This window comes from Rutilus rutilus, assembly GCF_951802725.1.
Source record: "Rutilus rutilus genome assembly, chromosome: 5".
Classification (NCBI taxonomy): Eukaryota; Metazoa; Chordata; class Actinopteri; order Cypriniformes; family Leuciscidae; genus Rutilus; species Rutilus rutilus.
In genome coordinates this window covers 40,840,369-40,855,071 of record NC_140213.1, presented here as the reverse complement: position 1 = coordinate 40,855,071, position 14,703 = coordinate 40,840,369, and the positions used below count along the sequence as shown (strand labels likewise).

General features: G+C 39.2%; 1 protein-coding gene across 1 annotated transcript in view; it reads right to left on the bottom strand.

The window, feature by feature from the left end:
- bcar1 (BCAR1 scaffold protein, Cas family member) overlaps window positions 1-10,737 on the bottom strand; it is a 96,072-nt gene extending 85,335 nt beyond the window's left edge. Inside the window, exon 1 of the mRNA XM_084410054.1 lies at window positions 10,276-10,737. Within this exon, the coding sequence (XP_084266180.1) occupies window positions 10,276-10,287 (12 nt within the window). The 5' untranslated portion in view covers window positions 10,288-10,737. The remainder of the gene's footprint in view (window positions 1-10,275) is intronic.
- Window positions 10,738-14,703: the final 3,966 nt, after the last annotated feature.

The window sequence follows — 14,703 nt, the reverse complement described above, 5'->3', positions numbered from 1 at the left end:
GAATCTTTTGAATGAATGATTCAATGACAACTGAAGTTCTTTAACAGTTACTTGTCGCCACCTACTGGTTAAACGATATCACTGATACAATCTTTATTTGAAGTGTCAAGTTATTTTCAAAAGGTGATCGCTACCATAGACTTTAGCCTTTATATATGAACTATAAACTTACTTATTATGTATTCGTTGTAATTCTCCGTTTCTAAACTAAAACGCAGTAGTGTGGATAGGGCCTGAGAGATATAAAGATGCAATGAAGGTGAAATTGCATAAGATTGCAGATACTATTTCTTTACTCCGAGGCAGAAATGGGTTTCCATAGATGCCAGATTGTTGACCATAAAAGTGGAAACATACATTGTCTTTCAAGTCAAAGAGGAAGTGAATATTATAAATGTTATGTGTTTGGCACAGTATGTGAGCTATAATGGGACTGTGATTAAGGAACAAATGATAATCTCCAAACAGTGGCACAAAAGCAAGATCCCAGCTGTCACCAGCCATGCTACGAAACCAAGATCTGCAAATTCCTACGAGAGATCGAAAGCCAATCTTCAAAATCAATTTTCTTTCACATCAAGCTTTTTGTTGCCCACAAATTACTTTTTTTTTTAACGTAAAGCTGCAGTAATAACGTGCAACTTCCCTTTGTTATCCTTCTGCAACCATGGCTCACTGTCATCGGCATTAAAAAGGCAACAAGCAGCTTAAAGGTCGCCCATCTAGCGGAAAAACGGGAGATGCAACATTAGGTTAGCACCATGCTGCTGCTGATGCAACTTAAATCCGCCGCACTGCATTGATGAAAGAGAGGGACAATGGTCTGCAGAAAGGTCACATTATAGCAGCTGTGTGAAATAGAGTCACACACTTCAAAACTGTCTCTCGTTTTGCCTCGCTCTCTCCCATCACCACCTCTCTCTCACCTTTCGGTCTCGTGCTCCAGCTCCCCAAATCCCCAATCACACCTCACAAGTTCCCATCATCGAAAAGGTCAACAGGAGCAAGAACACATCCGCGACGATTTCCAATGAGACGCTTCCTCAAGGAAGACCATGCAAAGGTGATGGTGGAGGTCAAGCCGAATCAAAGAGGGCACCCCTAATCTATTCCAGAGCCAGAGTGAAATAAATTACATTAATTATGCATTACGCTAGCTGTTTATCCAAGAGACCCTGATTATAATAGCTTCAAGAGTGTTAGCATACACTATACGTTGCATGCCACTGGATGACCCCGAATTATCCCAGAGGTCGGATATAGAAACCTGGAATGTAGTTAATACGTTGTTAAGTTGATTAATCTGCATGATCCATCAATTATGAAATTGAGTTGCTGCATTCCAAAGCATACATCCGGTGCACTGTTGCTCTAATTTAGGGAATGCAACATACAGTGCGGCAGTAACCTTCACATGGATTAGCGGGACTTCAACTAAAGATTACAGCCTCTTCATGCTGCTGCAGTGTGGCTTAGGCAAATCGAATAAGAGGCAAACACTCGCATGTCAACGCCACACACTCACTCAAGCATGCTCATTAGCATTGAGAGTTCCCATGTGCATCTACAGTATGATATTTCACATACACACACACTTGGCTGAGAGTATGTGATTGAGGTGCTCTACACTCACAAGTCCTTAATGAGGTTTCAGATAGAGAGATTCATTAAAAATCAGGCGGATGCTGATGATGTCATACTCATGCCCTTTGGAGAGGTTCAGGACAGGACCAGTGTTGTTATTGTTAACTAAAACAAAAACTATTAATAATAAATACTGTTATGGTATATAAATAATCACACTAAAAAAATATCATTGGACAACATGTCAAATAACATCTGCCAAATTCTATTCAACAGAGAAACACACAGTTGGGAAATAGGTTTAGTCAAGCTTGTCAAACATTGATGGGATGGTGGTCTCAGAAGATACAAATGGATGGTCTTCTGCCTGTAGTCAACTGCTGTGTCCAAATTCAGGGTCTACATCCTTCGGAGTACTCATTTGAAGGATGTTACGTCACAGCGCCGCGACGAAGGCTGTCCAAATTCGTAGGATCCTTCAAATGCGGCCCACAAATACGTCCTCCTTTTCCCCGAATTGGAAGGATGGGTGTGGTGGATCCTTTCCCGTCCTACCTATCCCATAATTCTTTTCGGCAGAGCGTAATGGCGGACGAAGCGAGCGGTATAGCGGAGTGGGAGAGGAGTATGCTTTTCGATGTAAGTTTTTTAAAAACTGGCTTTTCAAAAAAATATATATTTTTTCAGTGGTTGAATTTTTTATTTTTTTTTATAAGGAATGGCCAAAGCTCAGGCTTGTCATGTATTTGGCTTTTCATTCTTGGATAATAATTGTGAACACCCCCATACTGAGATATAATTTAATTTTCACATTAAATTAAATAAAGTTTTCTTATTGTGGGAAAAGCATATTCTGTCATTGACCCGATTTTAGCAATAACAAAGATAACTGATGGATCCTTTATGGTAGTATATGATATGGTACAACTGCAGTGCAATGCAAATAGTAAATATAAGATAAAGTGAGAGGTAGGCTAATAGTAAATAGTTTAGTCAATAAAATAAACAAACAGTATACAGCAAATAAAATAGTAATGAAAAGTATAATTATATAATATCATAAGTACTAATATAATAATAATAATAATAATATATTGATAATAGCATATAGTTTATGTATAATACTATAATAATAGCAATAGAATATGAAATATCAATTACAGAATATAGACAATAAAAAATAATAAGTTAAATAGTTACTATGAAGAGTAAAATAATTTAACAGCATAACTATAATAGATTGATAATCGCAAGTGGTATATTATTATAATAACAATAATAAATAATGTAAATTTATACATTTTAACATATTATTACATAGGCTATATAAAATAAAATGACGCAACCCTGTCTCTTTTTGTTAAATTTCAGTTTTTAAATGGTATAAGAAGCTACAAGTCAAGAAATAAAGTAAACGATTCAGTCAAACATACAGCAGGCTACACCGTTAAAGTTAAATAAGCCTAAATATATAAAGTTATGAAACTTCACTTTGCCCTCAGCCACAACAATCTGCCAAGGAACAAATTATAGATTAATGAAACCAAAGATCGCCTGTTAGATAAACACAAGACGAATTATTCTCACTAGACTGACAGCGGCGAACGTCAGAAGCACTATAGCCGAGGCAAGGCTGTTCTCGGCGGGGTACATGAGCGCTGAGCGCCCGGTGATCCCTGGATCTCACAACTCCGAAACCGTCAGATAACATTTTTAAAATGGCGCTCTCTTTATAAATAAACCACAGATTTGAGCTTTAATCAACTACATTGTCGACTGAAAAACTCTTAAAACTACATTTCGTGACACAGTAACAGTAGTATTTTTAAATTTCGCGGCCTTTCTCCTCTGAAAATATGTGAAAGAAGGGTAGGCTGTCCAAATTCACAAACACCGACTTCCGGGCTTTGCGGTCGTCGGAGGACCCCTCCTCCTTCAACCGGGTAGGAAGGATCCTAAGGAGGATGCAGACCCTGAATTTGGACACAGTGTATATAAGAATCTTCTATATTCTTCCTGTTCTGCCTCAAAATGTCTATTTCTCTCCCTCTGCATTCACCATTATCTTTTCACAGGCCTCTTGTGGTGTTTTTTCTTCCTTGTGTCTTCTTCATCTCTGTGTGTCCTTTATTGCACCCTGCTTCTCTTTTGTAGCTATTTTATGTTTCTACTTATAACTTTCATAGAATTGTCTGGCTCTCTAGAGACAGACACTTGACTCTTCCAGTTTTTACACTTGACTCTTCCAGTTTTGGTCTCATCTGTGTCTCTCTTCCTTCCCCCTTTCCCTGGCTCCTGCTCTCCATCTGACCCTTTCACATAATCATTCATCACTGACGAGCTACACGCTGCATTTCAGAGGCTGGTCAATCTGCAAATGGACTGGTCATAGCTAAAACTGGACTTAACTGGGCTGGGTTTAGCTGAGTACAACTGAACTGGTTATAGCTAAACTGGACTGGGCTAGGATTTGCCTATACTGTACAAGTGGACTGGCCTTAGCTAATCTGGACTGAACTCTGCATGCTAAACTGAACCTGACTGGGTTTAGCTAAACTGAACTGGACTGGGCTGTACTTAGCTGAGTACAACTGGACTTTTCTTAGCTAACCTGGGACCAAACAAGATGGGCATACTAAACTGGACCTGACTGGCTTAGATGAGCCGGACTGGACTGGTCTGAGCTTATCTGAGTTGAATTGACTGGGTTTAGCTAAACTGGACTGAGTTGGATTTAGCTTAGATAAACTGGATTGGATTTAGCTCGACTGGACTGCTGGACTGGACTAGTCTAAGCAGATGTTTCTGTCAGGTTCACTAGTAGCTAGAGTTCCCTCCCCCATCCCATCATGTATACAGACTAATCTCAGACAGCCCGGTGTGATTGATGATGCTCCATTAATATGACCACCTCGCACATCAGCCAAGCAGATTTACGACGGTGGCGACGGGACGATTTGGCACAGGCAGTGGCAAAAACACAGATGCATGCACACAACTACGCTCGTTCGCTCTTTCTATCCCCCTTTCACTTCCACAGCTGCACTATAATGAGGATCCACACCAGGATCCAGCGTCCATCAAGCTGCAAAACAAATACGCACAACACCATCTCTCTCTTTGTCTACAAACACACTCAACACAAAACATGAACACGAGGCATGCAAATTTTATACATACACACCCAACATAATCTCCATCCACAGACGCACACACACACATATTCTCCCCTCCTCCCCCTTCTAATGCTGACGGAAGAGATTTACAGGGCAGTGGAACAAAAGAGCGGGTTACACCGAGTTCAAATCATCATATGCTGAAAAAGCCCTGTGTTTCATTAGCAACTCAGCACAGCCAAGCCACGTAGACACACATGCACACGACTTAAACAGTAGCATTAACAGAACTCTAGAGAGGGTTCCGTCCATCTGATGCACTGAAAACAAGATGTTACACTTTAAACACCCCTGGGGTCAAGAGGGGGAAGTTGTGACTTGTTTAGAGGAGACATGTTTACTGTGACTCTTTTAGGTCCCGTGAGGACCGGCATGTGTCCTCCCATCCAGCTGAGAGCAGTCGTCTGCGGGACAGTCAACGCCAGGGTGAGTAAAACGACACCGGCTTTTGAAATCATAAGGGGCCTACTTGGATTTCACACTGAGTATGTCCCCCGCTGCAATAAATATAACACCAAAAGAGCTCTGCAACACAAAAGCAAGCAAGCATACACACGCACACACTGTTAAAAGAAAGGAAACTCAAATGAAACACAAAAAGAAGCCATATAAACCTTTAGAGTGACAAAAGATGAAGGACTAAGAGAAACAGATGAAGAAAAAAAAAGGATGAAAAGCATTTGGATGAGGATGAAGAGCTATTCAGACAAACTAGTCAGAGAGTATATTTTTGGAGAGATCTGTTTGTTAGCCAGTCTGCAGACTTGCACATTATCACTGAAACCACAAATACCACACGCTGCATTATTATCTTGCACTATATCAGAAACAGACACTCTTTACTCTGTCTATAATATGAATATATAGAAGCAAATATGTAGCAAACAGTATGGACAATTGCAATTCGAATTTAAATGCAAGGAAGTAGTTACAATTATTTAAAATAAATACATACATTCCTGTAATTTTTAACTAGGAAAGCAAAGGTTTACAGGCTTTACAGACAGAAAGAATGATAGAACAATAGATAGAACGGTAGAAAGAACAATAGAAACATACAACGAACAATAGATAAATAGAATGAACATGAAATAGACAGAAACAGAAAAATAAAGGTTATTAAAGTATTTTGCAGCGACGCCGACGCTATATAAGAACCATTTTGGGTTCCCATAAAATAACTTTCAGTTAACAGTTCTTATAAGAACCATTTTAAAAATCTAAAGAACCTTTTCCCACTATAAAGCACCTTTTGTGGAATGGAAAGGTTCCATGGATGTATATAGATAGATAGATATGTATACTGGGTGGGTGGGTGGGTGGATGGATGGATGGATAGATGGGTGGGTGGATGGATGGGTGGGTGGATGGATGGGTGGGTGGATGGGTGGGTGGATGGATGGATGGGTGGATGGATGGATGGGTGGATGGAAGGATGGATGAATGGGTGGGTGGATGGAAGGATGGATGGGTGGGTGGATGGATGGGTGGGTGGATGGATGGGTGGATGGATGGATGGATGGATGGATGGGTGGGTGGATGGGTGGGTGGATGGATGGATGGGTGGGTGGGTGGATGGATGGGTGGATGGATGGATGGATGGATGGATGGGTGGATGGATGGATGGGTGGGTGGATGGAAGGATGGATGGATGGATGGATGGATGGTGATCGATAAAGTAATTCAATTTTTATGTTTTACATACAACTGTCCATACTACAGACAACATACTGCTGAAAACTTACACAGCATAAATAAACAAATCATGTATAACAATGTAATTTTCCCTTCATTTGTATTCTTGTACAAAAATGTGTGCAACGTACCAAGACATAAGCGAGAATGGGAATATTCACACTCTACACATATACTGCATACTGATGAGTATGGTATTTAAATCAGATGAATATGAAGAGCTGTTTGTCAAAAGACTCCTGAGGTGACATAAACGTTAATATTTACATTCATATTCATCATGTGTTCACCTGCAGCTGCTTCTAGCATTCATATTTTTCTCTTGCGCTGACATCAATAAACTAATGAGGGTGTCAGCTGGCTTCTGGATTAATATGCGTCCGGTATAAGAGTGTGTGTGTACTTGAGAAAAAATGTCTGTCCTTAATCACTGAAAACGGATAAAGATGCCTGCCGGGAGTGGCAAAACAGGGGCCGCTGATGTGTGACTGTGTGTAGGCAAGAATGTCTATGAGATGAGACACTTACTATGCAAAGACAAGCATGAATAGTGTGATTTCAGAGGAATTCATAGATTTATTCACAAGCGCTTGTCGCAATTCGCCTTTGGAGTCGTGCTTGTCCTTGCATGGCATGTGTAGCATTATACGCTGTTTACTATGAGTTACGCTGCCACCGAAACTCATATGTGGAAGGCTGGTGGCCTCTAGTTGCCAGGGCAACACATACAAATAGCAAAAGGTCTTTATTGGGTGATTGAAATGCGACAGCTCACCTAAGCCAACATTATTAATATGTATGTGGAGTATCATCTATGACAAGCACCAAATGTCAGGCGTCTGAGAGTGATCTAGCAAGCTCGTTCCCTGCTGGCGTCGCATTTAACCTCTCGCGGCAGAACTCTGAGGGATGGCAGGGGGGAATAAGCACGGGATTGCAGTCGTAGTGTGCGCACTCTGGGAGCCGTCCAGGGGATGGGATAAAGATCTAAAGCCGAGGCAAATGACGTTAACAGCCAAACATTAATACCCATCAATATGCATGAAGCTGAGCATGTGTAGAACTCGAACTTATGAATTTATGTATTAAAGGATGCATGTATGCATCTATACACGCTTGCAGAATTCATATGCATGGAGAAGTGTTTGGACACATGTTGGGAAAGGGTCAGTGGCACAGTGTCTTCACAATTTTAACTAAAAAATAATTTTCGGTAACTGAAATAAAATATGGTAACACTTTATTTTAAGGTGACGTAGTTACAAGTTACTACATGTACTTACTATAGTAATAACAGGAAATTGTGCATTCACAAGTAACTAACTCTAAACCAAACCCTAGCTCTATTGTAAGTACATGTAGTTAATTAATATTGCTCAGTACTTATTTGAGTTACAATGTAACCACGTCGCCTTAAAATAAAGTGTAACTTAAAATATAAATATAAGATGAAAAACTTAAACTTGAAAAATTAACTTGCCAACTAACTGAAATAAATAATTTAAGGTGAAGTAATAAGGTTACTAAAACTAAAAAAATAAGGCTATATAAAAACGAAAAAAAGCACATAAAATTAAAAATATAAAAATAAAAGCAAATTCAAAATATCAACAAAACCATAATAGTAATAATAATACTAATTCATAATAATTCATAATAATTATTTCAACTCATTAGGCTTTCTGAATGATAGATAAATAAAGTCATGCTTTACCTGTGTTTGCTGTCTGAATTAAAAAGTTTGTGTACTGCAAAATTATGGCAAGCAAACAAAAAAAAATTCTATTAAGATGTTGAGTCATAATGTATCATTTTATATTAATTTTGCATAATGTTACAATAAGTTTGACACAAGAAATGCAATTTAAGGTTTACTCAACTATACACAGATCAGGATTTTGGTTGCGTTAAATATTATGTTAAATATATAGAAAATGAACTGCATAGTTTGAGCACATATTAACATTAATATACCTAGTTAGAAGGTTCTCATTACTTTCATATGTTAAAAAAGGGCCATTATTAACTGGAATATGCCCAAATAAATCAGGATAGAATCGTAATCTGAAACAAATCGAGAATAACGGAAAGTCCATGTTGATAACCAGCTCTAATAAACCAATTCAGGTTTCCATCTTACTGATGAAATAGGCTGCAAACATGTGCTTTAAGCCATTACACTCGTTTGTTTTTCACTTCTCTGTGACATCTGTTGGTCTCAGGTAAACGCAATCACACCGGTTGCGTGGAAAACGAGCCACAAGACTAGCAAAGCATACTCTCGTCTTTGTGGTAGAACAGCTGCTGCGATCAAGCTCCATCGCCCCGGGGCAAAAACAGCAATCTGGCTTCTGTTTGTTGAAAATGGCATGGGACATCTGTACTCATGCGATGCTGAATCTGAACAAACACAATTCTTTCTAACTGCCACTGAGCGTTGTCTTAAAGAGTTAAACTGAGCAAGAGACTTCATCACTCGGATGCAAAGACCAGAAGTGATTTTATTATTTATTCATAACATCATGAAGATGCCAGTTCCCCTAAAAACAGCAGTGGGGAAATATATAGGTAAGCTGCCAAGACATGCAAATTATCCTCATTCCTCCCACAGGGATCGGCAATGATGTTTTGCAGGGCTGCGCATCCTCCACAGCTCTTTATTAGTAATCCACTGACTTCTTCCACTTAACTTCAGCCGTGAGGGCAAACATTAAATCTTGCAGCATAATGTCGAAATGAGATGCCAAAAGCAGCAGGGAGGCGGAACTAAGTCCTCACAGGTCGAGACTCGATGGAAGAAACAGGTCCACGGCGCAAAAACAGATCTTGCCTCAGGGTCAACCATGTTTAATTGTGAATATATGCACAATATTGTTAATATTTATTTATCAATTCTTGTTCCACAGGTTAACACAATGCATATTTCACAAATAAATCTCAACTGTGACAGGAACAGTCAATATGGAAAAGTCAAATCCATTTCTATAGGTGTTTTGAAAAAGGGCTGCAATGTTTTAAGAGATAATTACTTTCAAGGTGCATTTTGCTCCAGGGGGCCGATTTACACAATCATAGAAAACATGGTGAAATCTTAGAAAATGTCAAATTTGAGGGGGATTAAAGCTGCAACAGAGTTGAAAGGCCAAATGACAAAGGTGGTTTCAAAACTGGTTCTTTACATAGGCCTTCAAGTAGCCTGACTCATTAAGAGGTGGAACACTTTTTCAAGTTAGGCTATTTGTTATAATAATAAAAAAAGAAAGTAAAAAAAACACACTGTTTGTGTGTTTAGGTATTCTTGACAATATCATAAATCCTTATTCAAATACCAAAAAACGACAGCGTTTTTTTTATTTTTGTTGTTGTTATTACCTGAATAGAAACGTGAAGTATGTACAGTACTATGGAAACCTCCTGTCATGAGGAAATTCTGCTTCCTATTTGTGCGCTTATTTTGTGCACAGCTCACGGACTCCGAGGTTGTGGGTCAAAACCTATACCGCATTTTTGGGCATCATCGGAACGCGCCTACGACGCATAAAATGCTTTTAGGTAGACAACTCACTCAGGTTTTGACACACAGCTCGTGTACTGTCTTGAGTTAACTACAAAAATTCAGTTCCACTGCCGTCCTGAACAGCTGCTTTGTAGCAAATAACCACAGTGTGCATCACCACATCAATATACCAAGAGCAGGCTGCCTATTCTTTCAGACCAACATCTGTGCGTCCAATAGAATACATTTAAGTTCCAATCAAGCAGTTCAGTAACTTTTGCACATAGCGGTTAATCAGATTGAAGGTTATATTGAAGAACTTACCGGTACAGACATCTTGAGCTCCTTTCTTTCAATCCACTCCGAGCTTGATGCTGATTTTAACGGATCAGTTTCTTCCCCTCTAACGGTTTTTCAGCAGAAAACATCAATTTGTGTTGTTAGGATTCTCTCGGAGTCCTTCTATTCCATGTTGTCTGTGGTAAGGGTGCAGTCCGAGTCTCGATGGGGTGAGAAGTTTATTGTGAATGTTTTAGATGTGTCTCCGCTCCACCTCGCACGAGCAGCGCTGCGCAGTTCACCCTCCTCTCCAGAGATCTGCTGCTGGGCTAGATAATAAAATGGTTTTTAAAAATAAAACGCTTCTCTTCTTCACTCGTTTTTTCCCCGTACAGTAAGGTATGACTCGCCTTTGGTTTGTCTGTATTGCGGTAGTGTACACTGACAGTTCATAGCACAGCTCGCGCTCTCCTTCGCTCTCTCCCTCTGATGGAATCATCAAGTTCTGTTTAAAGGTACAGTGTCCGGTTACCTCGCTGTGGATAAACACATATTATACGCTGTGAACAGTATAGCGTGGATTTACATTCGACGTATTTGTGCCCGTTTCGTGGTATTGGCCTGTTTATTGCTATATTGTTTTACTTTCCCTTGTCTCACTGGAAAAACTACTTTTTGTGCCTTACAAATAATACTTCGTGCATAGGGTATACAAATGAATACATACAAGTATACATACATTTCCATTAACATAATTCAGTTAAAGAGTAGAAATCAAATGTAAATCTTTAATCAAATTAGCTTCCCCTGGCTCCCTCTTGCAGCAACATCTCTTCTCTGATGACGTGTTTACTGGCCCGAGATCCAACGATCCAAACTATTCAAAATCAAGTCCCGCCCAACATTTTTTCTTGCTTGAGAAGCCGTTTCACTCAGCTATACATCACAATAGGGAAGAAAATATTATTTGAACATGCATTTCATGCTGACTTTATTTATTAATGGCCAAAGTATCTCATGTGAGTCACAAGTTGTTCCTTGCATATCATCAGAGAAGAAAAGAGATGTGGGAATTTATTTAGTTTACGAGGGCACATGCATTTAAAAAATAATAATGAGCACAGATAAATCATTTATAATAAAAACCGCAATATTCCACACACACACAAAAAAAAAAGTGTTTATTTTGATTTTCAGGTAACTTTAATTCGCATGGAAGGCTGTACTAGCCTACCATACCTTGTCGCTGCTCATACCAGATTTCGGCAATTCTAGATAAATGAAAAAAGATTGTGATGAAATTCACTTGGATGGAAATTTAGCTTTTGACAATGAATGCTTTGTCACTCAAATCACAGAGAACATCCCTTTATTGTTGAACAAAAATGTGGTAACTATCCTTGGAAAATGTCTAAAATGTTCTGAAAGCCCTATTCACACCATCAGAGACAAATTCATCCTGCCATATCTGCAGAAATGAGAATGAGTGCAGACAACAAAAATATAGTACAAGTATATCTTTAGACCTATAAAAAGTAGCAATTACCCATTAACATGATGAAACCACTTGCAAACATTCTAGCATTTTACTTTACAAGAAACACCATTAATAATGCAGATTGGCCAAAAGATGCTGATATCAACAAAATGTCTGGCCTTTCAAATTAGCAGATGCTGGATGATGTTCTAGGGGTGGGGTTACTAACAAAGATTAAGCACGTCTTCAAAAAAGTTTCAGATTAAACACCAAGAAGCTTCTCATCTACAATGAAATTCCCTTTAAGCAGATAGAAGTATGTGTTGTGGAGGACAATTAGTTTATAAGCAGTATCATTCCCAATGCTCTCACTGACAGCTATGCCATGAGCACTATGAATGGCTTTTAATTATACAGGGCAGCTGTGTGAAGGAAGTCAAAGGTCCTCTTCTTATCTTCAAATGTCTGTTAAATTGGTGTCATGACACTCCCTCCCTTCATCTGCCAACATTAGCCAATGTTGAGAGGGATAAAGTACAGGAAAGGAGACCTTCAGAAGGAAATCTTTTTGGTGGGCTGCCAAACCAGTCCAAGGCTGAATTTGCTGCAAAGACAGAGAAAAAAGAAAAAAAATTCTCTCTCGTGGTCTGCAATTGGATATTAGCCATGAGCAGGTCCATACAGAGTCTGCATGGGCAGAACTTGCAGATTTGGAACGCCCCTCATTCATCAACTTATTCATCCACCACCCTCTGCGCATTTATTAAATACTTTGTGTAATTTGATAATGTGGTAGTCTCTTTTTAACACATTTGACCCATATTTAAATCCATTCTGCAAGATTCCACATTTTCCCGCAAAATTAGTGCCAAAAAAATCCCTGCATATTCCGTCTTTGGAATTTAGCCATTACTGACAAATTGGAGAGTAAAAAAAAATACAAGAATGTTTAAAGGATATCAAGTGCTTTCGCAAATGTGCCATAAAAAATAGCAGCACATCGTACTGACCTTAAAATCAAGCTTATAGTTCAGCAAGCAATGCACTGGAACTATAAGGAGGAAAGCATTTTATAGTAGCTTACACAAAGGGAGTAAATACCCAGCAGTGTTTTAAAGCGCCTCTTAACTCTGGTGACCTAGAGGTAAGAGGCATTTGGAAAATTTTAGCCAGCTGTTATTTTAGGTTCTCATCACAGTGATTGTTTATAATTGTCCTCTTAACAGCGCTGTCTATTTTTAAGGTTTCTGCCCCTGTTTGAAGTCATGCTCTTGGTGACAGACAGATACACATGCCTGGAGGTAAAGTTTGTGCTATATATACGGTACAGGAATTCCGAGTGGACACCTAAGGCCATGTAGCTCAATAAAGGTCTTTTTATATAGAACACTGCTAAGGGTCTACACCTCTTTAACAGCATTGGATCTGTGGGTTCATATGATTTGAATGCTGCTTGCCTTACTCATATACGCAGTGCATTCTATCTAAATAATGCTAATAAATCAGAATTTTTTACTATAGTGTAAAATCACTCAAGAAGGTAGATAAGATGAAAGAGAGGTGAAATGCAAGTACTGAAATACAGAAAAGGAAAGAAGTCTTATGAAGTGAAATTCAAAGTTGATGATAATGGCAGAGACAATTGCGAAAGGAACATCAGACTTGTGTCATCAAAATGTCTAAGTGCAATGGAAGATGAAAGCATTGGGAAAATGGTAAAAGTGAAAGAAAGAAAGGGATGAAGGCATTATTTAGGAGCTAACAGCAGTGTTCAGACCCAGGAGAGAGAGTAAAATCAGGAAATCAGGAGAGGACAGGTGCGTTTGAATAAAGATGAGGACGACAGGCTCCTCTCCACTCCTGAATACCATACACTTACCATTGACTTTGAGTGGAAGGGGGAGGACATGAATAAAAATGAGCGTGGTTACCTCTCTAAACTCCCACTATGCCTAGAGTGTGTTTATTCACATGGAAAGAGTGATTTGACTTGCGTGCATGTTTAAAGGATTAGTTCATCCGAAAATGAAAATTCAGCCATCATACTCACCCTCAGGCTGGTCTAATCCAGGGGCTTTCAAGCTTCAAAAAGGACACAAGAGCATCATAAAAATATGAATATTGTATGCTTACATTATAAGTCCTCTGAAGACTACAAAAGCATTGTGTGAGGAACAGACTGAAATTTATGCCATTATTCATTGATAATGTTCCCCTGTTCCCCTGTAAGCTGTAAATCACTGAGTCAGTGACTTGAACTTGGAATAGAATGAAAATCTGTCCAATTTGTGAACAAATCTTTCAGGTTTTGTGAACTGGATTCGTTGAAAAGATCTGACTCAAACAATGATTCGTTCATGAATCATTGCTTTTCACATGGAGCGAAAATCAGCTTCGTTAAAAAATAAAAAATGATGTTGCTTTCATGTCATGTTAAAGCAGGGCTCCTCAAATGCAGAGTTTAGCTCCAACCCTGATCAAACACACCTGAGCAAGCAAATCAAGGTCTTCAGGATCACTAGAAAAATCACTGGAAGGTGAGTTTGATCAGGGTTTGAGCTAAACTCTGCAGGACAGTCTCTAGGAACGGATTTGAGGAACCCGTGTTAGAGCCTTTGCAGCCCCTGTCCTCGTTCAGACTGACGGCAAAAGGTCTGGACTCCATAGAAGCTTTCATTGGCCGATGACCACTTAGCGTAAAGCAACCAATCAGAGTTTGTTGTGTTCCACGGCATGTTTGGGGGCAGGAAAATTGTAACGTCCATATCTCTACAATAAAAGATCGATGTGTAAAACTCTTGGACGCATTTTAAAGAGTCTACGCTGCGGATTTTACATACTTTTGGAAATCCAGCGTTTAGTTGATCCTGATAAGGGGTCATTCATTGTCACAGTTGTAAACACAACAGCTTGCTTCTTCTATAAGGGGGTTTGGCATCAAGGCATCTTTGTTTCCAGGCGAACCGTTATAATGTTCACAAACTTCTCCAGGAAAT